Below are 25,018 nucleotides of genomic sequence, written 5' to 3' on the forward strand. Positions count from 1 at the left end.
CATGGCTTATTATACCCTCAATGAATCCCCAACAATTAAAAAAAAAGAAAATCAACAAAGGATTGCACAGTTTGCAGCAGAAGAAATGGGAAAGGAGCGGAGAAAAACCATTTTAGTATCACTCTTGGGTGGTGCCCGTGGCTTAAGGAGTAAGGCGTCAGCCCCAGCCAAAACACACAAAAAAAGAAAGAAAAGAAGAAGAAGAAGAAGTATCACTCTCACAAATAAACAAAAACACTGCAATTGGTTTTTGGTTTTGGGGTTTTTTTTTGAGAGAGTCTTACTATGTTGCCCTCAGTAGAGTGCTGTGATATCACAGCTCACAGCAACCTCTAACTCTTGGGCTTAAGCGATTCTCTTGCCTCAGCCTCCTGAGTAGCTAGGAGTACAGGTGCCCACCACAACTCCCGTCTATTTTTGGTTGTAAGTTTTTGGTTTTATTTTGGTTGTAAGCTGTCATTATTGTTTGGCAGGCCCGGGCCTGGTTCAAATCTGCCAGCCCTGGTATATGTGGCTGATGCCCTAGCTGCTGAGCTATAGGCAGCGACCACTTTAATTGTTTTATATAACCTAAAATAGCTAATAAAATTATCAGGTGAGTTCATTTATGTTTTTCTCCTTTAAAACTGAAAGATAATTATAAGTAATCCACCAACCTCTTTCCCACCCAAAATAAATAAGAGCTGGGGAGTATGCATGTGGCAGAAAAGTTGCCCTGGAAAGGGTTAAAGTTCGAGAAGTGCTGCTCCACAGCAAGAGGAAAAAGGGTAAATCTTCACTTTTTGAGTTGCGCTCATTCCAAGCCCTGTGCTCACATCACCTCCTAAAGCAGATGACACCGAAGGATACGCTGTGATCTGACCCAAAGTGGTCTCCTCTAAACACTAAGGCCAGAAGAATAACCTGTGGAAGAGAAGCATGGGAGCCCAGCGGATGCCTCCAGGGATCTACACTTGGTAAGTCAGTTTCGTTTTCGTTTTGGATTTCTGATTAATTTGAAAACTGTTGAGAGGTAAAGCCGGGAAAAGTATGCTGAAAGTACTACTTCATCTAAGATCAAAGACACCCTCTCCTCCACTTTCTTCATAAGAGGTTCACCCTGAGAACTGTGGGTACAGGAACACAGCGAGCGCTGCATGCCAGGGTTCAGAATGCAAGTCATGGAGTCAACCTTCCTGGGAGCAAGTCAAAGGCCTGCCTGCAGCCATCTGGGCAACCCTGACAACTCAACGTCTGTGCCTCAGTTCCCTCACCTGCAAAACGGAAATACAAATTACACTTATTTTGTGGGTTGATAAGGATAAAATGATTCTTATCCTTATCCTTGTACCAAGCCTGAAGTACAGTAAGTGCTCAATAAATAACGAGCGATCATCGTTACACATATCCTGTGTGTCAATCTCACTAAAAACACCACAGCCCCCAGAAGAGTTTCCTCTTGCAATTGACCCAGATATTGATCCAAGGCAATCAACACAGAGATAGAAATACGTATAAAAGCAGGTGCTGACAGAAGTTTCACTCTACTAAAAACGTGTTAATTCTGGATGTGAGCAAAGACATGCACAGCATTTCACTTCAAGTTCTAATGCACGCTGATGTGAACTAAGAGCCACAGAGCTTGACCAACCATGAAGAAATAAAGGAAAGAGAAGTCAGTCGCAGTCACGCAACCTCACGCCTCACAGCTGTCCCTCGTGAGCTCACCAGCCCAATACTTTGTCTACCTGCAAAGTGACTTTTAAAATGAGAAAGAGGAGCAGACGCCCTGCACGCTCTTCCTGCCTTTAATGTGGCACATGTTATTCTTCCGTCTATGATAGTTGGCCAGAGGACAAATCGGATTTCCTCTCCCAGACTTCATTTTAACGTTTATTTTTATGAAAGCAGAAAAAACATATTGCACTCTCCATCCCATTCTCATCACTAAAAAAAACATTTTCAAGTTAATATTACTTCAGGCTGGGCATGGTAGCTCACACCTCTAATCCTACCACTTTGGGAGGTCAAGGCAGGAGGATCACTAGAGGCCAGGAGGTCAAGACTAGCCTGAGCAAGAGCAAGACTCTGTCTCTACAAAAAAATGAAAAATCAGCCAGTTATAGTGGCATATACCAGTAGTCCCAGCTTCTTGGGAGGGTCACTTGAGCCTAGGAGTTCAAGGCTGCAGTGAGCTATCATGATGCCACTGCACTCTAGCCTGGGCAATAGATTGAGACTCTGTCTCAAAAAAGAAATAATATTGCTTCTTTTGAAAGACTAACCCCACCTTTGTTTCCTTAATTTAGCCCAATTGAAATATATTAAAGAGTAGTAAAGCATTCGACTGAGTAAGCCTCAAATAATCCATATCAAGACCAAACCTATAATAGCATTTGATTCAGATGGGATTTTCTTTTCCTCCCAAGTAACTGACAGAATTTATGGTGGGTTAAAAATTTTTAAGTATTTTTAGAATTTGGGAAAAGGCATTAAGTTTGCATATATCCTTTAATAAAATTATTGTGCTTTCCAGCCATGCTTTTCAGGTTAAAAGTTGTATACTTTTACTAGCTGCATCATTGTGGGAGTACATTTCTTCTGAGGAGATGCTTTTCCAGCTGAGTTTATACGAGAGAAGATGAAGGATATAAAACAGAACTCTCCACTCGTAGTTGGATATGACATTTGCTTTTTATCGAGGGACACTAGGAAACTTCTCTCTTTTTATCTAATCTTGTTGCTTTACATGTCAGAAGACAGAATCCCTGGGAAAAGCATGCAAATGTCATCAGCCCTGCCATCCTCCATTCAACACACCTTAGCCACTACATGGTGCTAAGCATTCATCCACAGAGGCCTTACCTGTCAGTTTTCTTGATCAAGATGGCCCTGAAGATGTGCTCAAGTGGTGTCTTCTCTTGCGGGTAAGTGGGTTGCACGAAGGGATGCAGGGCCACCAGAGAAAAGCCCTGCTGGTATAACTCTAGGAGCTGGGCGGGCAGGTCCCGCAGGGAGGCCAGCCTCACCGCCGAGGACCTTGGAAGCTCCGCTGCAGTGGAGAGAGGAGAAGTTCATCAGAGAAGCACCAAAACTACTCTTGAACCAATTTGTTCCCATCTTTACTGTCTTCATAGAGAGTTTATATACAGACTGTCATTTTCCAACTCATCTAAGGGCATTAATAATGAGATGTCTTAAATCTAGAGTCAGTCTCAGTGACCACAATCATAATTCCTCAAAACACAAGGAAAGAAAGAAAAAGAGAGAGGGAGAGAAAGGAAAAGAAGGAAGGAAGAGAAAGAGAGAAGGGGGGGAAAGAGGGGAGAGAAGAGAAAGAAGAAAAAGACTATATGCAAATTATAAAAATGCCAGGTGACAAAAAGCAGCATTAACAAAGTCAAAAGACAGATTGGAACAAAATTTCTGTGACTCTTAAGACAAAGAGCTAATTTCCTTAATTTGCAAAGAAGTCAGTCCCTCCTTCCCCACAACCCCCAAATAGAAAAGTAGGCAAAATATATGAACAGGTAATTGCCTAAAAAATGTAAAAAGCTGATCAATATTTGAAAAGACTTCACATTATCATTAGAACTACACAAATCAAGAAAAGAAATATTTTTTTCCTATTGAATTATTTTAAAATTTTTTAAGAAAGGCAGGGCAGTGTCTGTGGCTTAAAGGAGTAGGACACCGACCCCATATACCAGAGGTGGTGGGTTCAAACCCAGCTCTGGCCAAAAACTGCAAAAAAAGAAAAAAAAAAAAAGAAAGAAAGAAAGGCAAAAAGGTTAAAGAAAAAAAGGTACAAATGTGTATTTTCAGTGAAAAATCTACATCCCAGCCCTATCCCCTGCCTCCCAAGTTTTTGCCCTAGAGGCAATCAACATTATTTATTTTTTTGTATATGTATTAACAATCACTGAATTCATATCAAGTAAATAGGCCTGTCTCTCCTTTTATACAAATGTTAGTGTAACATTACACACCTGGCTTTTTATCAATTGTTATCACTTAACGGTACAGTTTTCTCAGAGACCATTCCATGGCAGTACACAGAGCTCTTTCTCATTCTTTTTTACAGATCCATTGCATGAGGTACATAGATTGCTATGCAAGCATTTACTTTTATAAATCATACTTTAATGAAAACTACCATTCCTACAAGATTTCACATGTGCACATATAGTACATAATAAAAAATAAATTTCTAGGGAATCAATTCTAGTGGAATTGATAGGTTAAAGATACATGCATTATAATTTTTTCAGATAAATGGGATGAATTTACCTGCTATCAATGATATACAAAGGTGTTTCTTTTCCTATGCCCTAGCTATTTTCATGGTTTAAAAACAATGATCTCTATAAGGCAGTGATTTATATTACTTTTCTTATGTTATTTGTATTTTTTCTTATTAAACATTTCATATTTAACTGTTTCCTTTTATGCGAACCATCTGTGCATAAACTTTCCATAATTTTCTATTGGATTACTGATACTTTATTTTCTATTGGTTTGTAAAAACTCTTTATATATTAGAAAGTTTGTTATTATTTGTGGTGCCAGTAGCAAACATCTTTCTGCAATTTGCTTGCCTTTTGAGTTTGCATAAAGTAGATTTTGCCATGAAGAATTTTTGATATAAAGCTGAATTTATAAATCTTGGATTTCAAAGGCTTCTAAATTACATGTCATAGCAGAAAGACCTGTTATAATGAAAACAATTTTCCTGTGAATTTATGTAATATTTATTTCATTTTCTGCATGTAAATCTTTCATCTGTTTGGAATTTATCCCATATTAAGTATTCAAGATTAATTCAACATTTCCCCCATGTAGGGTTTTATCCTTTTTTCCTCATTGATTTGAGATGTCACCTTTATCATATATTCTATTCCTGAATATATTTAATTTTATGACTGTGATCTATTAATCTATTTGAGTAAATACTACTTGTAACAACTTTAGTCATATTATGCTTTAATATCTGGTTAGGCCATTTCCTGAATCTGTCTAAGTTCTGAATCTTCCTGCCTAATTTGTATTTTCATGTGATCTTTGAAAATTGGCTCATCAAATTTCCCCTTCTCCCAAAAAATTTGTTGATATTTTTATTGGTTCATGTTCAAATTATGGCTTAACTGAGGGAAAATATTTTCACCATGCTGCAAGTTCACATCCAAGAAGATGACATAACTTGGATTTATTCAAGGCTTCTTTGGGGTCCCTTGGGAACATATAAAAGTATTCTTCAAATAGACCTTATACATTTATGAAGTTTATTCTTATTTTTTATTTTTTTTGCTATAAGAATAATATATATATATGCATACATTTTTTTTTTTACTTCTATAATATCCACTGTGGCCAAGGGGGGTAGGGAAATAGGCACTCCCATCATAGCTGTTAGAAGCAAACCTTTCTGGAGGGCAAGGCAGAGAGTGCCTTCAACTGTAAAAATGCACGTACTCTTTGTCTATCAACCTTGCTATTGGCATTACTCTTGCGAATGGACTTATATGTGTCTTACAAGATATATAAACAAAGATATTGACTAAAAGGTTATTCTTGGAACCAAAGAATTCTTCACTGGAGAATTAAACAATAGAACACTCCAATGATGAATCCTATGAACCATTAAGAAGATTTACTGTTCAGTGCTGATAAAGAAACCTGTCCAAGATACATTGTTAAGTTAAAAAATAAAGTGCCTAACTTACATTTAAAAAAGTTAAAAGGGGCTCGGCGCCTGTAGCTCAGTGAGTAGGGAGCCGGCCACAAACACTGAGGCTGGTGGGTTCGAGTCCGACCCAGGCCTGCTAAACAACAGTGACAACTGCAATCAGTAGCTGCAGGCACCTGTAGTCCCAGCTACTCAGTAGGCTGAGGCAAGAGAACTGCTTAAGCCCAAGAGTTTGAGGTTGCTGTGAGCTCTGACATCACGGCACTGTATCAAGGGTGACATAGGAACATTCTGTCTCAAAAAAAAAAAAGTTGAAAGGATAGATAGACATAGTCATAAATTTAAAAAAAAATTTCTGGAAGAAATCATAAAACATCATTTTTTTTTTTTGAGACAGTCTCTCTCTCTGTCACCTTGGGGTTCAGTGCTGTGTTGTGAGCCCAGTTCACAGCAACCTCAAACTCCTAGGCTCAGATGATCTTCATGCCTCAGCTTCTAGAGTAGCTGAGACTACAGGCATCAGCCACAATGCCCAGCTAGTTTTTTCTATTTCTAGTAGAGACGGGGTCTCACTCTTGCTCAGGCTGGTCTTGAACTCCTGAGCTCAAGCACTCTGCCCATTTTGGCCTCCCAGAGTGCTAGGATTATAGGCATGAGCCACTGCGCCTGGCCAGCTGAAAAACATCAAATGGAAGAGAGCGACTAGAATAGGGAAGAAAGGGTTGAAAGATTGTCCTTATTTTATACTTTCAATACTATTATCCATCTACAGGGATCCTTTGAGTAGAGGATTAATGAGACATTTTTATTTTCTTCTGTATATATATTTAAAAGTTCTTAATGTATTTTTTAAAAACTAATTTGTTATTTTTTAAAACAAATTTATAAACAAAATCTAGGGGTACTTTAGAATAAATACCATGTAATATCAGATACTGTAGTTCTCATTTCCATACATCATGCAAGAAATTTACAGGCAAAAAAATCCATAACAATGATTCATGCTGAGTCTAAGCAAGCATTCAGCATCCTGGAGAAAGTGCCATTAATAACAGTGACAAATAAAAAGACTGGCCAGGAGAGCAGAAAAGTATGCAATCTCCCCCTTGAAAGGTACATTCTGGATCTTCTGGACTTAAATCCAAAGTTAAGTCTCACGAAGAATGCTGAGCCCCTCCCAATTCCCCATGCACAGAAACCCATCAAGGTGTCTCATAGAAGCTCCAACCCAGACAAGAGGACCCTACTCTGCACCTTGAGCTTCAGAGCAAGGGCTCTGGTCCAGCCCCATGGTCCAGAAGCTGCAGGCAGTAGAAGAAGCAGAAGCACTTGCTAACTTATTAGATATGAAGAATCCTGGCCCCCACTTAGAAAGTCAGAATCTGAGCCATCTGTCTCTCCACAAGCCCTCCAGGAGCCTCACCAGCTCCATAGAGTTGTTCTTCGGCCCTCCTCCAACCACACTCCTCTCCACAGGCAAGGGGACAGATCCAAGCACATGTACCCACCTGTGACCTGCACCCGCCTTCACACAGCCCAGGCCCTGGAACTCCCTGCCCTACCAGCCCTGGGCCCCTCTGCAGCAAGGGCAGACAGTGTCCCTATGGGCACACCTCCAGGCCCAGGGAAGGGAGGAGACAAGGGTCAGAGGAGTGAGGACATACTCACTTCAGGTGCAAAATATAAGGGAGCCCGGAAAACTCAGTGACGGAGATAAATAAATATTTCATTTAATAAGTTAAAAAATAAAAAATTAATGCAAAAAAGTCATGATGAACAAAGCAACAAAAACTTTTAGTAAACCCAAGACCAGTTATTAGTTTTTCCTTTCATGTCAAGCTGTAATATGGCTCACTCAGCACCATTAGTGATCTTGTCTTTATTTAAAATGTTACCTCACTGCCCTCATCCGAATTCGAGCCTGTGATCTCCCTCTGTGTCCCAGGCCCTCCGAAAGCTAGGTGCAGGCCTCGGACCTAGCAGGACCACCTTCCTCTTTGTCAAGCTACAGAACCAAAAGGATGAAACCACAAGTGACAGAGACAATGCTTGTTTTATTTGAGAAACTGAATGGACCTTTAATAGAGGGGCAATTACACTTTATCGAGCAAACCTAAAAGAACTATCTAGCAAAGATCCCCTCTTCTTTGATAAAACTGTATATGAAGACCATCTGGAAGTCATCAAATACACGGCCTCAAACTCAGCCAGCCTCTACAGTTCAGTATTTTTTAAATGTTCAAACTCTTTCTGCTATAATAAAATAAGCCTGTACTAAGATTTTGATAATTTATGTTTCGTTTTAGGCATCACCCTATAATAATAAAAGCAGCGATGTGTTTAGAAGACAGGATTCTCCTATCAGCTGTGTTCGCCAACAAGTGTGTGAGTACTGAGTTTCCTGGTATAAAACAGAGATAACACATCAGCCTGTCTTCCATCACAGCATGGTTGTAAAGATCAAATGGGATGATGTGTGTGTAATCCACAGAGCCCAGGGAAATCACGACAGCAGCCCTGGCAGTGGTGGACAGGTGCCTGAACAGGCGGATTGGTCTTCTGGGAATGGAGTGGATAATATGGGGCTGGGGTCACTAGATCATTCTCCATCACCACCCACACCCCTTAACTTCCACACTCCAAATCAGCAGCATGAGAAATATAAATCAACTGCTTCATAGCTAAATGCTTCCTGAATAAAATATAGTATCTTTTAAACTTGTATCTTAAAATCCAAAGAAGTATCTCCTATCAAAACTAAGCAATTTTATGGCTTTAATTTTTGGTATGCATCTGTCAAAGTTTAGCTTCATGGTTAAAAAACAGATAAAAATGAATCTCAACAATCTCAAAGCAATTTAAAAAAGGCTTCTATTGTAAATATGATTAAAGGTCTTAATTTCATGTTTCTATTTGAACCTTAACCTTAAAAATACAAAAACAAAAAAATCTAGTTCTTATGAAGTTACCAATCCCCTAACGTTATTACTAGAAAAATAAAGGGATGATTCATTTGTTTGGATAGACATACCAATTGCAACCTGTTAGTTTCTTAACTTTCCTACCACAGTAACCTCCCTACTATTTTATTCTGTAATAGTTGCCTGATTTTGTTTACCAATTATGTAACCTTGGGCAAGCCAATATAACCTCCTCCCCATCTCTTGGGTCCCTCCTTTATAAAAGTAAAACTTTGGATAGGGAATTGAAAAAGGAGGTTCCAACTTTATTTATTTTTGACAGCGTTTCACTTTATCACTCTGGGTAAAGTGCTGTAGTGTCATAGCTCACAGCAACCTCAAACTCTAGGTCTCAAGACAGCCTCTTGCCTCAGCCTCCAAAAAGGCAATAATTTTATTATTTCAGTTTGGAGAAGAAGCTACCAGTTTCTAACTATAATAAAAAGGGACATTGGATAATACAATGAATGTTTTCAATGTGAACTTAAAGGGTTACCAAGACCAGAGCCCCAATGGGATTAAGGAATAAGCACATCTTCACCCCACACTGGGGGAAGCGGTGAATCCATGAAAGAAAAATGGGAAGGTCCCTCTGGTCCCACTGGTCCCTGAGGTCCCAGCCTGCCGCCAGCCCAGGTAGGAGTGAGGAGATTGTGCTGTTCTTCTAGAGAAGCCCACATCACCACGGTGGGAGAAAAGAAATGTTTTAAGAAACACTGCTGGTGGCGCCTGTGGCTCAAAGGAGTAGGGCACGGGCCCCATATGCCAGAGGTGGAGGGTTCAAACCTAGTCCCTGCCAAAAACTGCAAAAAAAAAAAGAAACACTGCTGAGGGTGATAGGTTCCCTTCATCCTAAAGGACAGCTACAAGGAAATGTGTGTTATTCTAAAGTTATTTTGGCTTCCTGGCCTTTGACCAGGACTTCACTTCAGGGATGAACCACATAAGCCACCTCATAAGTTAAAATTTCTAATTATAACTTCAGATTCTTAAGATGAGAGACACTGATGAGGCTGTCTTAGCCATAACTACCCTCCAGGAAGAGGAAATGCCAGCCTGCTCAAAGTTAGCGCCATGAGACTTTTCTCTCCACTTTGTAACCTGTCTACAGTGATCAGATGCCAGCCTCCTTCAGCCTGGACACCCACTGTGTTTCCACTATGCCACATCTTCACCCCACACTGGGCCTTTGTCCCTCCACCACAGTGCACAGAACAGTTCTCTGGAGCTCTTCCCCACCTGGCAGGGGCTGAGTCTCATTTTCTGGCCCGTCAGAAGGTCTGGTGCAGATCTCAAGCCCAGGAGGCCAGATAGAGAGAGCCAACACAAGCCAGGGAAAGGGCCATGAACACTGCAGCCCGACCCAGCCCAGGGGGCAGCACCTTGTCCTTCAAGCCGGTTACTGCCAAGGCGCAGGTGAGCACAATGGTGCCAGAACTTCTAATTCTTACTTTCAAGAAGTCAGAAATGTTAATTCTCCTAATCCTTTAATCTGGCAAGTTATTTCGATTTTATTTCCAACCCCCAAAGCTTTGGGGTCTGAGTGGGGCATTTGATAAATGTGGGGCAACAGTGCCCCATGCTCCTTCCCACCCTTAGGATCTCAGCACTAACCATGGGTGGTCATGTGTGGAACAGCCCTTCTGCCCATTCCCCATTCATCCTGAGTTACATCAAAGGCGTCAAGGACACACCCACAGGTATTTGATAGTGGTCTCTATTTCCTAATTCCTCCTTTTTCTTTACTGGGATTAAGATGAATAAAGAGTTTAGAACCACATAACTATATTTTAAATCTTTTGGAAATCTTATTTATTCTCCTGACTAGATTACGTAACAGGCTTTTCTAGAATCAAAATGCAGAAACTACTGTGAAAAGGTATTTGGGGTGGCATAAGAGTACAAAGGTTTTATGAAATAAATGTTTTGTTTTTTCTCTCAGAAATGTAAGTCCACATGATTGCAAGAGGGACTTTACCTAACAATTGCAATCAGTGTAACCTGGCTTATTGTACCCTCAATGAATCCCCAACAATAAAAAAAAAAAGAAATGTAAGTCCATATACATAAACAAACCATTATTCCAAGAGTAAAGAAAAAAACGGAAAGTTATGAAAGCACTGGGAAAAACATAATCCACAAAGCCACACATTTCTTAACACTCCTGGGATAAAGTAAACTTTGTTTTTGCTATGACTATGTTCTGTTTAGCAAAAACATTCTGCAGCCCTATCTATTCCCTGGAAACGAAAACCTTTAGACATCTGTAGAAGAGCCAAAGGGATGTCTTTGCTATTTCAAACTTTATTATGAGGACAGTATCAGCCTCCAACAGAAAAAGAAACCACTGCATACAGCAACTGCATGTCACATTCAGCTCTAGAAAGCAGGATACAGCAGGCTGAACTGCAACCGCTTCTGTTATTTTGACCAGCAATCATTTGTGACTTTAACCTAATTATTCAGAGTCCAACTTTGCTTTTCTAATTACATCCGCTAATGGATCTGTCAATACCAAGGAGTGCAATATGAGGGAGATACCATCTCCCTCCGTAATTTCCTTCACAGGTGAAGCTCGCAGTAACACTCTTCAACCACATCTTCTGTTTCAAAGTTCCTTTGAGACTGTGACTTCTATAACATCAATCTGCCTGGGCTTTTCAGTATATCCAATGTAGCAAAACACTAAAATCAATCACTTTTCAATGTGGGGCATTTCATTACATAGGTAAGAAATAAGGGCCAGGCACAGCAGCTCACCCTCTAATCCTAGCACTTTGGGAGCCTGAGGCTGGTGGATTGCTTGAGTTCAGGAGTTCAAGACCTACCTGAGAAAAAGTGAGATCCTATCCCTACTAAAAAAATTAAAAAAAAAAAGCTGAGCATTGTGGCAAGCACCTATAGTCAAAGCTACTCAGGAGGCTGAGGCAAAAGGATTACCTGAGTCTAAGAATTTGAGGTTGCTGTGAGATGATGATGTCACGGCACTCTACCCAGGGCAACAAAGTGAGGCTCTGTCTTCAAAAAAAAAGGAAACAAAAATTCAACTTTAAAAATAATATTTTCAGCCCATGTCTTCTGTATATATTTCTAAATCTGTAGAACAAATTAAAACTTTTATTTTAGGGCTTTTAAAATTTATATTTCTGTCACCTGATTAAACCAAGTCATGATTCTAAAATTTAAAAAGAACAAAAAAGAAAACCCATATGCAGGCTAAGGAAACTACATCCGTTAAAGTATTCTTTTTTTTTTACTCCAAAGTGACATTCTCATAACACAAAATTAACTCTTTCAAAGTGGACAATTCAGTTGCATTTTGTACAATTCGTTCTAAAACATCTTTGCCCCAAGAGAAAACTCCACACCCATCAACCAGTTATTACCCATTCCCTTCTCCCCATAGCCTGCGACAACCACCAACATGCATTCATATAACACTATCTTTTTTAAATGTTAATTTGTATTGTGTATATTAAAGGTATATCACATGTTGCTTTGACATACATATATAGACACGCTTAGTGAAATGATTACTACTGTCAAGCAAATTAACATAGTTACCTTTCTTTATTTTTGTGGGAGAAGTACCTAAAATCTTCTGTGTTAGCAAATTTCCAGTATACATTATTAGTCCTCATGTTGTACATTAAATCTTTACACTTACTCATCCCACATAACTGAAGCATTGTGTCCATTGTCCTATATCTTCCCATCTCCCTGGCCCCCACCACTGTTCTCTCCGTTTCTACTTTTTTATTTTTTTTAATTTCACATATAAGCAAAACCATGCAATATTTATCTTTCTGCGACTGGCTTGTTTCACTTAGCGTAATGTCCTCCAGTCTTATCCATTTTGTTGCAAATGGAGGATCACCTTTTAAAGACTGAATAATATTTCCTTGTGTACATATAACATTTTTCTTTATTCCTTCATCTGTTGACTGACCCTTAGGTTGTTTCCACATCTGGCCATTGTGAAAATGTTTGCAAAGAACATGGAAATGACAATACATTTTCCACATAATGATTTCATTTCCTTTGGATATATACCCAGCAGCGGTATTGCTGGATTATATGGTAGTTCTACTTTTAATTTTTTAGGAACTTCTATACTGTTTCCCATAAGGGCTAGACTACTTTATATTCCTGCCAACACTGGGCAAGGGTTCCCATCTCTTCACATCTTCACCAGCATTTGTGTTTTGTCATTTTGATAGGAGCCATCCTAATAGGTGTGAAGTGATGGCTCACTAAGGTTTTGATTTGCAACCCCCTGATGATGTTAACAAGTACCCTTTTATTTACCTGCGGGCTATTTTTATATCTTCTTTGGAGAAATGTCTATTCAGGTCCTTTGCCCATTTAAAAAAATCATGATATTTGTTTTTTTGCTATTGAGTTGCATAAGTTCTAACACACTATTCCTAATACCTTAATTGAATTATGGATAAACACAGGAGAATCTTAGTTCAGACCGAAAGGCCTTCTTAAGCTTATATAAAACCTAGGATTCTGCAGGTCCCTTAGGGAGTAATTGGCAAAACAACAGGTGCCTCAGGCCATCAGACCACAAATGATGGCTAATGCGCCAGACTGCCAAGACAACGGGGAAAGGGGAAGTAACATGTTTGGTTTACTTGTCATTTCAAAGGGTCATACACGGTCAGTGACCTATACACACAAACACAACATGGTACTGTAAAAAATTCAGTGTCTAGGTGTTTGGAAAGAGACTGCCTGAATAATTCCCATTGATCAAACCCAGAAGATGGCATTACTGCTCATCTCACCACTCCTTTTTGTCAGAGAAGACACAGGCTAAGATTCATCAAGAAGTTGTTATAAGAAACACCAGGTCCCCTGCTGCTTAGATTTAGTAGTGGGTACTCAAATATTAAAAGCAACCAGCTAGAAACTAAACCCAGAGAATTAAAAAAATATTTCATACATTTAAAAGTATTTTTGATAGAGAAAGGAAAACACAATAGATCGCCAAGAATTCAAAATTACTAACCAAACTCATTCATACCAAATCCAAAAAGAGCTTATCACCAATCAGAGGGAAGCTAGTTATCGATATTTTAAGTTTTTTTTTCTAATCGAGTTTGATAACATGAGAGAAGACTCTTGGTATGCAGATTTCTATGACAAAAGTGTCAGGACTTTGTACAATAGGTCCTGAATGCCAATTTGATCAATGTCCTTTAGTTATAACATAGATGTTAAAAAAAACTTGCTTCCTGGCAGAGGTAACTGTCTGCATGGTGTTCGCACATTCTCTCATCTGTTTTCTCCAGGTACTCAGGTTTCCTCGCATATTCCAAAGATGTGCACATTAGGTTCATGGCTGTGTCTACACTGACCCAGCATGAATGAACATGGGTGAGCCCTGAACTGGCTGAACTGGGAAGGGTTCCCGCCTAGTGTCCTGAGCTGCTGGGATAGGCTTCGGCTACCTACTACCCTGAACTGGCATAACTGGGTAAATAACGATCTTATTTATTTTTCTCAATAGTTCTCAAATATTATGGATAGCTCACATTTATTTCAGTATTTAATATAAAACGTGTGTTTGGTCTTTATTTAAAAGTCTGGTGATGTTTTTGCGACCAGAAATATACTATAGGAACATAACTCTTATTTATAACAATTAGCCTGTGAAAAAACTGGTTTCATCTTATTTTGTTTCGACTAAAGACACAGTTTCCAAGAACCTAGCAATGGCACTGAGTTCTTACGGTACAAAAATAATCAGCATTGAACGCTGTTGTGACCAAGTGCTTGAAGAAGACATACCAGAAAAATAATGCATCATTGAGAGGTGCTTTTGAGGGGTCTCTGTTTCCACTTCAGGAATGACTGCTCTGGTCTCTCCTCAGGCAGGTGTGCTGACAGCAACGACCCCAGAGGGGAGGCCTCCAGTGGGGAGCAGGTACTGAGTACAGAAACTCATTCTGACCAGGCGTCCACACGCCCCCTCGCAGGCCACACATGTTCTCACCCACTCACCATCTGAAAAGTCCCACTAGGACCAGGCAGGCCACCAGCTCTTTCACAATAAGAAGGGACAAAGTGCATTTTTCAAGCCCGAAACAGCCAAGTGCCATTTTAATTCCCCACAGTCTATAGCCACCAAAATGGTACACTGCACTCTTCCACATTACAGACTAGTAAATAGAAGATTTTTAAATGAGTTTGTGAAAGTTCATCATACGAATGCGTCATTCTTATCAGAGTTGAGGAGAAAAAGCATTCTGGGCACATAACTCTGCTCCAAGAATGTAATTCTCCTCAAGCCTGGCTGCAGAGACTGGCTGTTGTAACCTGAAACCAGTTTTATCTAATAGTTACTGAAACAACCTGCTGTGACTCTAAGACTTGTTCTGTCCACCCCTGACAGGCACCAATCAACACTTGCCAGCTCTCTAAAACTTTACTAGTGCCAGACAAAATATAACATTTCTCCTTTTTTTTTTTTTTGCAATTTTTGACCAGGGCCAGGTTTGAACCCACCACCTCCGGTACATGGGGCTGGCGCCCTACTCCTTTGAGCCACAGGCACTGCCGAACATTTCCCCTTTTTATAAAACCTTCGACCTTTTGTTTTTCAGACATAGTGAAGATGACTCTGTGTGTATCCCCCAAATTGCAATTCTTGCTTCCCAAATAAAATGTAAATTGAGAGATTTGTCTCTATATTTTATTTGACTTCTACAAGTTGGATTCACAGCTCTGACCTGGAGAGATAATCAGTACAGAATGAGAAGAGTGTGATACAGAACGATACACACATTATATGTGCCCATTTTTGTAAAAACCAAACCAGACCCCTATAGATGTGTTCCTGGGACACACAGAAGGTGTGGAAGGGGACCTACCAGAAGACCATGAAATCGAGGAATGGTAACTGGGACGAGGGTAAGTAATCAACTCTTTTTTTTTTTCTATATTACTTACTTTCAGAGTTTCATTTAAAGTATGACAGTGGAGCTTTAATAGGAATTGCATTAAAATTGTATATTGCTTTGGGGAGTATGGAACTGGCTGGCAACCTGTAGAAGACTGAAACTGGACCCACACTTTTCACCATTAACTAAGATAGACTCTCACTGGATTAAAGATATAAGCAGAGTTTCATTTAAAAATAACAAGAATAAACAATGTTTATGAGACAGAACTTACAGAGGAAAACTACAGTGGACTAGACTATTAAGTTTTTTAGCAGCCAAAGTTAGGACCAGAATCATCCTCTAAATGTAGTAGGCCTAATAAATTAAAGGAAGAGAAAGAAAGACAAAAAGAAGATAAAGAGAGGCTTTCTTTATCCATACCACCCATCCACACAACTCTCTTCCCCTTCTCTTTGTTTTTTTTATGCCTATTTCTTGCATGCAGTCTCTCTCTTTCTCTCTCTCTCTCTCTCTCTCTCTCTCACACACACACACACACACGCAGCTTTCTATTTGTGCTAAGACAGTACTCACATGTGGCTACTGAGCACTCAAAATGTGACTAGTCTGAACTGCATGTGCTATAAGTGTAAAGTATACATCCAATTTCAAAGACTTTGGTATTTTCTATTTGTTTCATGCTAAGAATTTTTTATGTTAATAACATCCTGAAATGGCAATAGTTTGGATATATTAGGATGAAATAATATATACTATTAATATGACTTGTTTCTTTTTGTCTTTTTAAAATGTGACTACTAGAAAATTTAAACTTACATACATGGCTGAAAAGTATACTTCCATTGGACAGGGCTGCTCTCTATCGTTATTTACCAATCACTTGTTTCACAGCATCTATCACAACTTTTAACTATACAAATCATTCATTGTATTTTTTTTTTTTTTTTTTTTTTTTTGCTGTTATCCCCACTAAATAAATTCCACCAGGCCAGAACCTGGCTGGGTTTCTTCACCAACAAGATGGCCAACCCAAGAGTACCTAGGGAAGGCTCATTAACAGCCATCATTAAATGAAGAAATTCTTCTCCAATGAGGCCACAGCCCACATCATGACTACATCAACACTTTTTCCATCAAAAAGTCCAGTACAAACCACCACCTACAGTCACTCTGCAGGATGGTGAATTCCAAAGTCTTCACACTCCCTGGGCCTCAAAGTAGGTTACCCACGAAACCAAGATGAGAGAACTGCCCTAGGTGCTGGAGAACCGTCAGCCAGCGTGAAACTTGAAGGAAACGTGGAAACCTTTCTTGTCAATTGTGGTAAAATATACATTAACATCAAGTTTACTATTTTAACCCTTTTCAAGTAGCATTAGGTACATTCGCTTTGTCACGCAACCACCACCACCATCCATGTCCTGGAAGCCTTTTAAACCACAGCCTCAGCTGCATCTCCCACTCAGCCTTACGCCTCAGCTCCAACAGGGAGAAAGGACACCTCACCTCCGTTTCACCATCTGCCTTTTCTCCGTGTTCCCCCACCCCCATCCCCCCATGTAAGCAGATAGATGAGAGCAGCAAGAAGGAAAAAGGAGAGTGGGAGTAATTCACCAACATGCCCACTGGAAAAGTCAGAGGTTTGCTATGACGAGGAAAAAGAAAGGAAAAATGTAACAATTTCACTTTGTAGAGATGGGGTGGTGCCTGTGGCTCAGTAAGTAGGGTGCTGACCCCATATACTGAGGGTGGTGAGTTCAAACCCAACCCTGGCCAAACTGCAACAACAAAAAAATTAAAAAAAAAAAGAGAGATGGCCAATAATGACAGGACAAAGACTGTGCTGGCATGCAAGCAATGACTGGGAATCTTAACTCCAAACAGCAGAAAATGGAAAAGGAGAAATTTCCCATGAAGCCTGGTGTCCAAGGGTGTGTGCTCAATTCAGTTTGGCGTCTACATAGGACAAGAAATAATATTATTGTTTCTTTTTCTCCTGAGTTATTAATCAGTCTCAACTCTATAACAAAATTTCACATTGGCTTTATCAATCAAGCCTTAGAAGAATTTTTTTAATCTTTGAATATAAAATAATGTACTATGGAAACTTTTGGAAAGCATAAAAATTTACCATGTGCAAAACTAGTTTCAAGAGGTTTGTGACAGAATAAATTCCATACCCTGGGGGCTTAGCGTGACTTCCACCCATAAAAGAAGCCCATTCGTTTGTTCCAAAGTGCAAATTTCCGTTAGTAGCATCTCCTTTTCCTCACTGTAGGGAAGATGCACCACATATTCAGTAGTCCAATTATATAAACGGTTCACAAGGCTTACAAAAAGTTCCACACATCGTAAATGCACTTTAATAATACTCTTCCATGTATGACCTCACAAAAGATTGAACAAAACTCAGTCAATGAGAACAGAACCAGACAGCTCTAGTACTCTAAAAAAAGCTTCCACACCTGCATTTTCAGCTTTGCATGAACGATTACCACGTTCACATGCAAACTCCCAAATTGGTGCATGAAAATAGAAAATTGTACATGAGAGTTGAACACTCGGCTCCACTAACCAATTTGCATGCAAAATTGTCATCAGCACTCTTTGGTTTATTTTTTGCTTGGGTAAGAGACGGTGTCTATGATGCCGTGGGAGGCTGCTCTTAAAAGGTGTTTTGATTCCCCATCATAAAAAGGGGTCCCTGATGGTGTTTGGGGTCTATGCATGTACACACGTCCATCCCAGCGGCTTTCCCAGCTATTCCAGAGGAAAAGGAGACAAGCTGGAGAATGAGATCAAGTAGTATGAGTATCTGAGAGCAAATGGCAGGGGTGTTCTTCAGAATGATAAGATGGAAAAGAAATTTGGTGAAAATCATTTCTATTTGCACTCAGAAAAATGCAATCTAGTGACAACTGGCACGAGGAGGGAAGACGGATGTTTAACCAGGCAGGAGAATGTACTTTCTTGACTTGCCAGTGATCACACCAGGAAGTCCAGCCTTCACGACCACCCAGGATGGTCTGAAGGGTATTATGTGCTTATAGGTTTTCTCCAACATTTTCTTTATTTCTTCCCTCTTTTCATCCTTTCTTTTTTCCTTCTTTCCTCCCTTCCTCTCCACGAGCCACCAGCCACATGTGGCTACTAAACTTGGGGCCCGTGAGAACTGTGATGTGCACACACACAATTTCAAAGACTTAGTAAAAAAGAAAACTGTAAAATCTCTCAATAATAATTTTTTTTTTTTTTTTGAGACAGAGTCTCACTATGTCACCCTGGGTAGAGTGCTGTGGCATCACAACTCACAGCAACCTCAAACCCTTGGGCTTAAGTGATTCTCTTGCCTTAGCCTCCCAAGTAGCTAATAATAATTTTTTTACATTGATTACATGTTGAAATGATGAATTTCCTAATGCATTGGGTTAAAGGAATCATTAAAATTAATTAACCTATTGATATTTTTTAATGTCGTTACTAAAAAATTTTAAACTGGCATCCATGAGTCACATTATATTTTCATTGAACAGGACTGTTCTAGAGCTTTTTGTTTTAAATAGATGCATTTTATTACAATCCATAAAAACATGATCTTTTATCTACTTTTCTGAAGGGGCCAATTTAATTTCTTATTAAGCATCCATTAGCTGTAGCGACAAGTAAGGTCACTTCTTTATCCTAAAATAAACCCGTAACACCAAGGAAGAGAAAAAAAGCAGCCAAAAATCCTTACAGTGTGGGATCCGATGGCTAACCTTCCACCAAGCATTGTTTTTTACTGTCACTATTCCAAATTGGAATAAAAAAGCAAAACTTCTCCCTGCCTTTGTGTTTGATGGTTTGCTCCCTGTGCCCCTTAAATACTTGCACTTGGAGAATCTCCAGTAACATAATCATGTAGCTTCTGAAGTGTTTACCTCTCAGGAGCCACTGGGTTCTTGACCCTTCTCTGCCCCTGCACAGTGGGCAGGTCCTTAACATCCTCCCAAGTCACACCTCTCACCCCACGCAGGGATCGCAGGCTTCAAATTACTGCTATAGCAAAACTAGAAATAACTGCTGGAGGCAACCAGCCAGCTGGCTTCCCACTGAGATCATTTATAGCAGAAATACCAATGGACAGTGGACCTTCCAGTCGCTTGTGTTGAGCCCCTGGAAGTGCTTTGTACGATATTTTCCGGATGATTTATGTTACATTCCAGAAAGGCAACTTCTCCCTCACACACTTAATAAGTGCCCGTGGTTGTGGTTTTAATGGTTCAACTTAACATACCTTTCTTCCTCCCTTCCTGGGCTTCCCTGTCAGGTTCCTGGGGGAATGGTGTGAGAAGGCTTCCTGATATCTGCATTTCCACATAGTAGTAATAGTAGTAGTATTACTTTTTTTTAACCAGAATACAGTTTGCTAAATTATGCAGATACTACTAGGCAAATAAAGAACAGAAGTATAGAACTGAATTATTGGATAGAAAGCTGGTTATGTATCAAACCTGGCTAAGGCAGAGAGGTGAGTAGACTCCTGGCTGAAGTTCTTGCTCTGAAGCCAGATTACCTGGGTTTGAATCTCAGTGTCACCCCCTCCTAGCTGGATGATTATGGATGAGTTATGAGTTACAGGCTTCAATTCTGTCTATATAGGATAAAAAGGATACCTCTCCCACTAGCTAATATGAGGGTTAATATAATGCGCATGTAGCATTAGACCTGGCCCTAGAACCCGCAGCTCCTCTGTATATCGAAAGCTGCTAAAATCATTACTGCCATTGCTGTTATTAATAACTCTAATCCTCCCACAAATTGTTAGTTACCAAGATGACAGATTATCAGGTCTATAAATTGACCCTTTAGTCTGAAATCACTCCAGCTTTCCATCAATATTCTTCAGTTTTTATACCTGACTTTAATTTTTCAGCCTAAACCATAGACCTGCACTTTTTTTTTTACATTCTCTTCTAAACGTTAGTCTAACTTCTATTCATTTCTGAATGTGAGCCACAATGGGTCTACAACATCAAGACTCAGAAAAATAAGTGAAGCAAAGTCATGTTGAGGGATCCCTGCCTCTGTGACTTGTCCTGGATTCCGCTGCAGGCGTCTGTACTGAAGGGTTAGGAAGCGAGGAGGATAGGGCTGGGCACATCTCAGGGTGGGACTGCAGATGCCTAGAGAGCAAGTTCTAGAAAATGGCACCATCAGTCAGAGTGCCTGGGAACCACAGGAGATGAGCAGCAGAAGGCCCAGTGACAAATGATAGAGGACAGAGGTGGAACCGTGGTGGGAACATGTTCAGGGCACCACACACAAGGCAAAGACAGAAGCTATGCCACCTCCACCCTAACCACCCTCTGTGCCTATCTAGAATCCACCCCAAATTTTTCAAATTAAATATAAAAACAGAAAATATTTCTATGCAGGAGTCGTATACTTCAGCCTGTCCACTTTCCTCACTAATTCACATTTTTTGAATTCTTCCAGCAGCGAGAACAAGGGTTCATATTCCCAAATTCCCCCCCACACACACACCCCCCGCCCTCAGGCCTACATTGCCTGGAGTCCACATGGAAGCATTTTAGGCAAAACATTTCAAGTGAAAAAGTAAGCCCTAAATGTCTGTCCATAGCTACTGCAAAGAAAGGGGAGGCTGAAGAGACAGTGTGGCCACACCCAGCCACACAGCAGTGGCAGCCCCAAAGAGGCAGGCTGGGGACCTGAGGCTTCCACTCTACACCCCCCCCTCCCCGCCCCAGGGCTCTCCCACTGTCCTGTGATGTGACAACCTGAAGTCCACCAGCACCCTATTCAGGTTTACACCTCTCTCATCTGTGCTGCCCCAGGTGGCTGGCATAGGCAAATTAGCTTCACCATCTCTAGGCAGACACTGACCCATCTCTAACTGCTAACCCAGAATCAAAACAATATGCTTAACAAATGCTATAAAACCAACCTAGTATCTGTTCCATATTATTCACCTCCTCTTACCTTTTCAATAGATACTATTTTTAAGTCTCTTTCCTTTTTTTTTTTTTTTTTTAATTTATAAGAAAACAAAGTCGAAGAGATGCCTGGGTAGCGATGGAGAGAGGGACAGTAAAGGCAGCTCCTAGGGCTCTGGTTTGAATGGACCTTAACAGCTGGTGGGAATTTTCATTCCGTGGTTTTGGTCATGCTGACTGCAAAGGGCTTCAATGCCATCCTCCAGGAAATACCAGGAAGGTCACTGACACAGTCTGCAGCCCAAGAGTACTTTGGGTTGGAGATATAAACCTGAGACTCTTCTACCTGAACATAAATGTTCATCGAGGCCCTGGGCCTGGATGAATTATCATTATGAGAGAACACTCAGAGAGATTGAGCCTCATCTGTGCATTACCAAACTCCACATCATCAGAGGCTGAGCAGAGATGGGCAGATCTGTGAAGGCAGCAGAAGCAGCCAGAGAGGTCGAAGCAAACCAGGAGAGTGTTAAAACAGAAGCCAAGGGAAGAGGGAACAGCAGAAAGTCTTGGAGGTGACTTGCTCTCACTCAGTGTGCCAGATTAACCAAAGCCCTTTATTCCACTAGGACACGTGCTGGATGGCCCCTGCATGCTGGACACTCAGGCTAGCAGGACACTCTCTAGTGTACTCCTGCTTCGCCTCCTGGGGTGTAGGCTTTCCAAAAGCTAGCTCGGAATCATCTCAAAGCTGATTGCACTGGGTATAGTTATAATGAGGAAGTTTAATCAAATATTATACAAACTGAAATCCCCCCTCTTATCTGCAGGGGATATATGACAAGTCCCTCAGGGGATGCCTGAAACTGCGGAGTAAGGAACTTGATTGTTGTCAATTGGAACAGACGTCTCTGTTCGTGTCTTCCATCCATGATGCCTTTTCCATCTGAACTAAGTACTTCTCAGGCACGATGGCCGTAACTGGTGCAGTTTGAGGTGTGACAGTGAAACTACTGGCATAAATTTCTTTTTCCATCTTCACAATTTTATAGATTTCCTCTTAGCAATCCTAGCTTATGATTTTTTTCTTATTAAGTTGAGAACTTTCACCTTTTCACTTAAAAGAAGCACTTGACGGCTTCCCTTTGGTACATGCAAATTGCCAGATCACTACCCTTTCGCTTTGGGGCTATTACTAAAGAAAATAAGGGTACTGAACACAAGCACTGCAATGCTCAGACAGCAAGTCTGATCACCTAAGTGCTTAAGGGCAGGTAGTGTGGACAGGTGGAGACTTGGGACAAAGGGATAATTTACATCCTGGGTGGGACAGAGTGTGATGGCTCAAGATTTCATCATAATACTCAGAATGACATGCAATTTAAAACTTATGAATTGTTTACTTCTGGAATTTTTCATTTAATATTTTCAGATTCCAAATGACCAAGGAAAACAAAATCAAGGATGGGAGTGGAGGAGTTACTACTCTCTAAGTAGGGAATGAGGGTTATTCCTAAGAAACCACAGATTCCATAAGAGAACCATTACTAAGCAAAAGTGACTGCCAAGGTAGATGAAAGTAAGGAAATAATAAAAGGCAAAGGGAAAGGCAATTTTAAAATGTGCAAAGTATACTCTGATCTCTTTATGAGTATCTAAGTTCTCCTTCCATCTTAAAGATTTTTAATTGAAATGTTTGATGCTATACCATGGATTTATGCAGAAAGATGACATAAATCTCTAGTCAGCAGAAATACTATCAAAGACTCCAGTCCTACATCTAAAGATGAGTGCATGAATGTACATTTTTATGTGTTACACTAACGTAAAACATTTAAACATGCATATACACACATATGCCCTCTTTTTTCTTTTTTGAGACAGAGTCTCACTATGTTGCCTTCAGTAGAGTGCCGGGGCATCACAGCTCACAACAACCTCAAACTCTTGGGCTTAAGCAATTCTCCTGCCTCAGCCTACCAAGTAGCTGGGACTACAGGTGCCCGCTACAACATCTGACTATTTTTTGGTTGCAGTTGTCATTGTTGTTTAGCAGGCCCAGGGCAGGCTTGAACCTGCCAGCCTCAGTGTATGTGGCTGGCACCCTACTCACTGAGATATGGGTGCCGAGCCACATATGCCCTCTTTTTTAATCAATGGGACCACACCTACGGTGCATCTTACAAGGGCACATGTGAAATTTACTAAATGTAGAATATAAATGTCTTAACACAATAACTAAGAAAATGCCATGGGGCGGCACCTGTGACTCAAAGGAGTAGGGCACCAGCCCCACATACCGGAGGGGGCAGGTTCAAACCCAGCCCCACCAAAAACTGCAAAAAAAGAAAAAGAAGAAGAAAATGCCATTAAGTCTGTTAACCAGTTTGATGAAAATATTTCAAATTGTATATAAAACCAGCACATTGTAACCCATGATTGCATTAATGTACACTGCTATGATTTAATAAAAAAATTAAATTAAAAAAATAAAGAATTCCTTGTTCTAACCAATTGTTTTGATTTACTGACCAATTATGGTCTCGACTGTGGCAGTAAAGGAGTGGTCAGTGTTGCCAAGCAGTTTAGTAAGATGAGGAATGAAAGAAATGTCCCCAGATTTAGAGACACCTGGGAGTGGAAAAATACAGTGAAGTCAGGATGGAGGTGCGTCGACTGTTACCTGACGACTCCACTACCTGTTCTTTCCCAGCTATCATGCTCTTTTCCATTTAGTGTTTTAGAATTTAAATACTGCTCTTGAATTTGCTTTTTTGAGCAGATGGTTTCAAAGGATTTTACAGTTGAGAAAGCCCTGAAAGATGATAACTGATGACCATGATGCCAGAAGTATTACAAAAACAATATTAATAACAATGACTACATGTGTTATCCACCAGACATTGTTTTATGTGCTTTACAGGCTTCTTTGCTTAATTCTCAATCTCTCAGTTATGTACTACTGTCATCTCCATTTTAAAAATGAGGCAAATCTGGATCAGAGAAGTTGAGTAACTTTCATAAAGGTGCACAGGCAGTAAGTGGTGGGCCTTACATTCAGGAATTGGGTGCCTATGCTCTTAACCTCTACCAGGCGTCCTCAAACTTTTTAAACAAGGGGCTAGCTCACTGTCCCTCAGACCGTTTGAGGGCCGGGCTATAGCTTAAAAAAAAAAAAAAAACTATGAACAAATTCCTATGTACACTGCGCATATCTTATTTTGAAGTGATAAAACAAAACAGGAACAAATACAATCACACCGCCTCATGTGGCCCGCGGGTCGCAGTTTGAGAACCCCTGCAAAAGTCTCCCTAATTAACTAAGCAGATCCTCTCATTCTATAGATTGTAAAGTGATGTCCAGAAAGATTAAACAACTGGCTAGAGAGACACTGAAGAATCAGAACTACAGAAGACCCCCCAGAACTCCCATCCTGCAGTGTTTCCACTCCACCACAGCAGTAGTGAGTCCAACAGGGTGAAGACAAAATGACTCCTAAAAGTCTGTCCAGCAAGATCTGTCTCCTAGCTTCCGCACAACTC

General features: G+C 40.3%; 1 protein-coding gene across 1 annotated transcript in view; it reads right to left on the reverse strand.

Moving 5' to 3' along the window:
• The window catches only part of RFTN1 (raftlin, lipid raft linker 1), a 225,983-nt gene that overhangs the window by 139,738 nt on the left and 61,227 nt on the right, over positions 1-25,018 (reverse strand). The window contains exon 3 of the mRNA XM_053599736.1: positions 2,845-3,031. Coding sequence (XP_053455711.1) covers positions 2,845-3,031 — 187 coding nt within the window. The remainder of the gene's footprint in view (positions 1-2,844; positions 3,032-25,018) is intronic.

This window comes from Nycticebus coucang, chromosome 8 (genome assembly GCF_027406575.1).
Source record: "Nycticebus coucang isolate mNycCou1 chromosome 8, mNycCou1.pri, whole genome shotgun sequence".
NCBI lineage: Eukaryota > Metazoa > Chordata > Mammalia > Primates > Lorisidae > Nycticebus > Nycticebus coucang.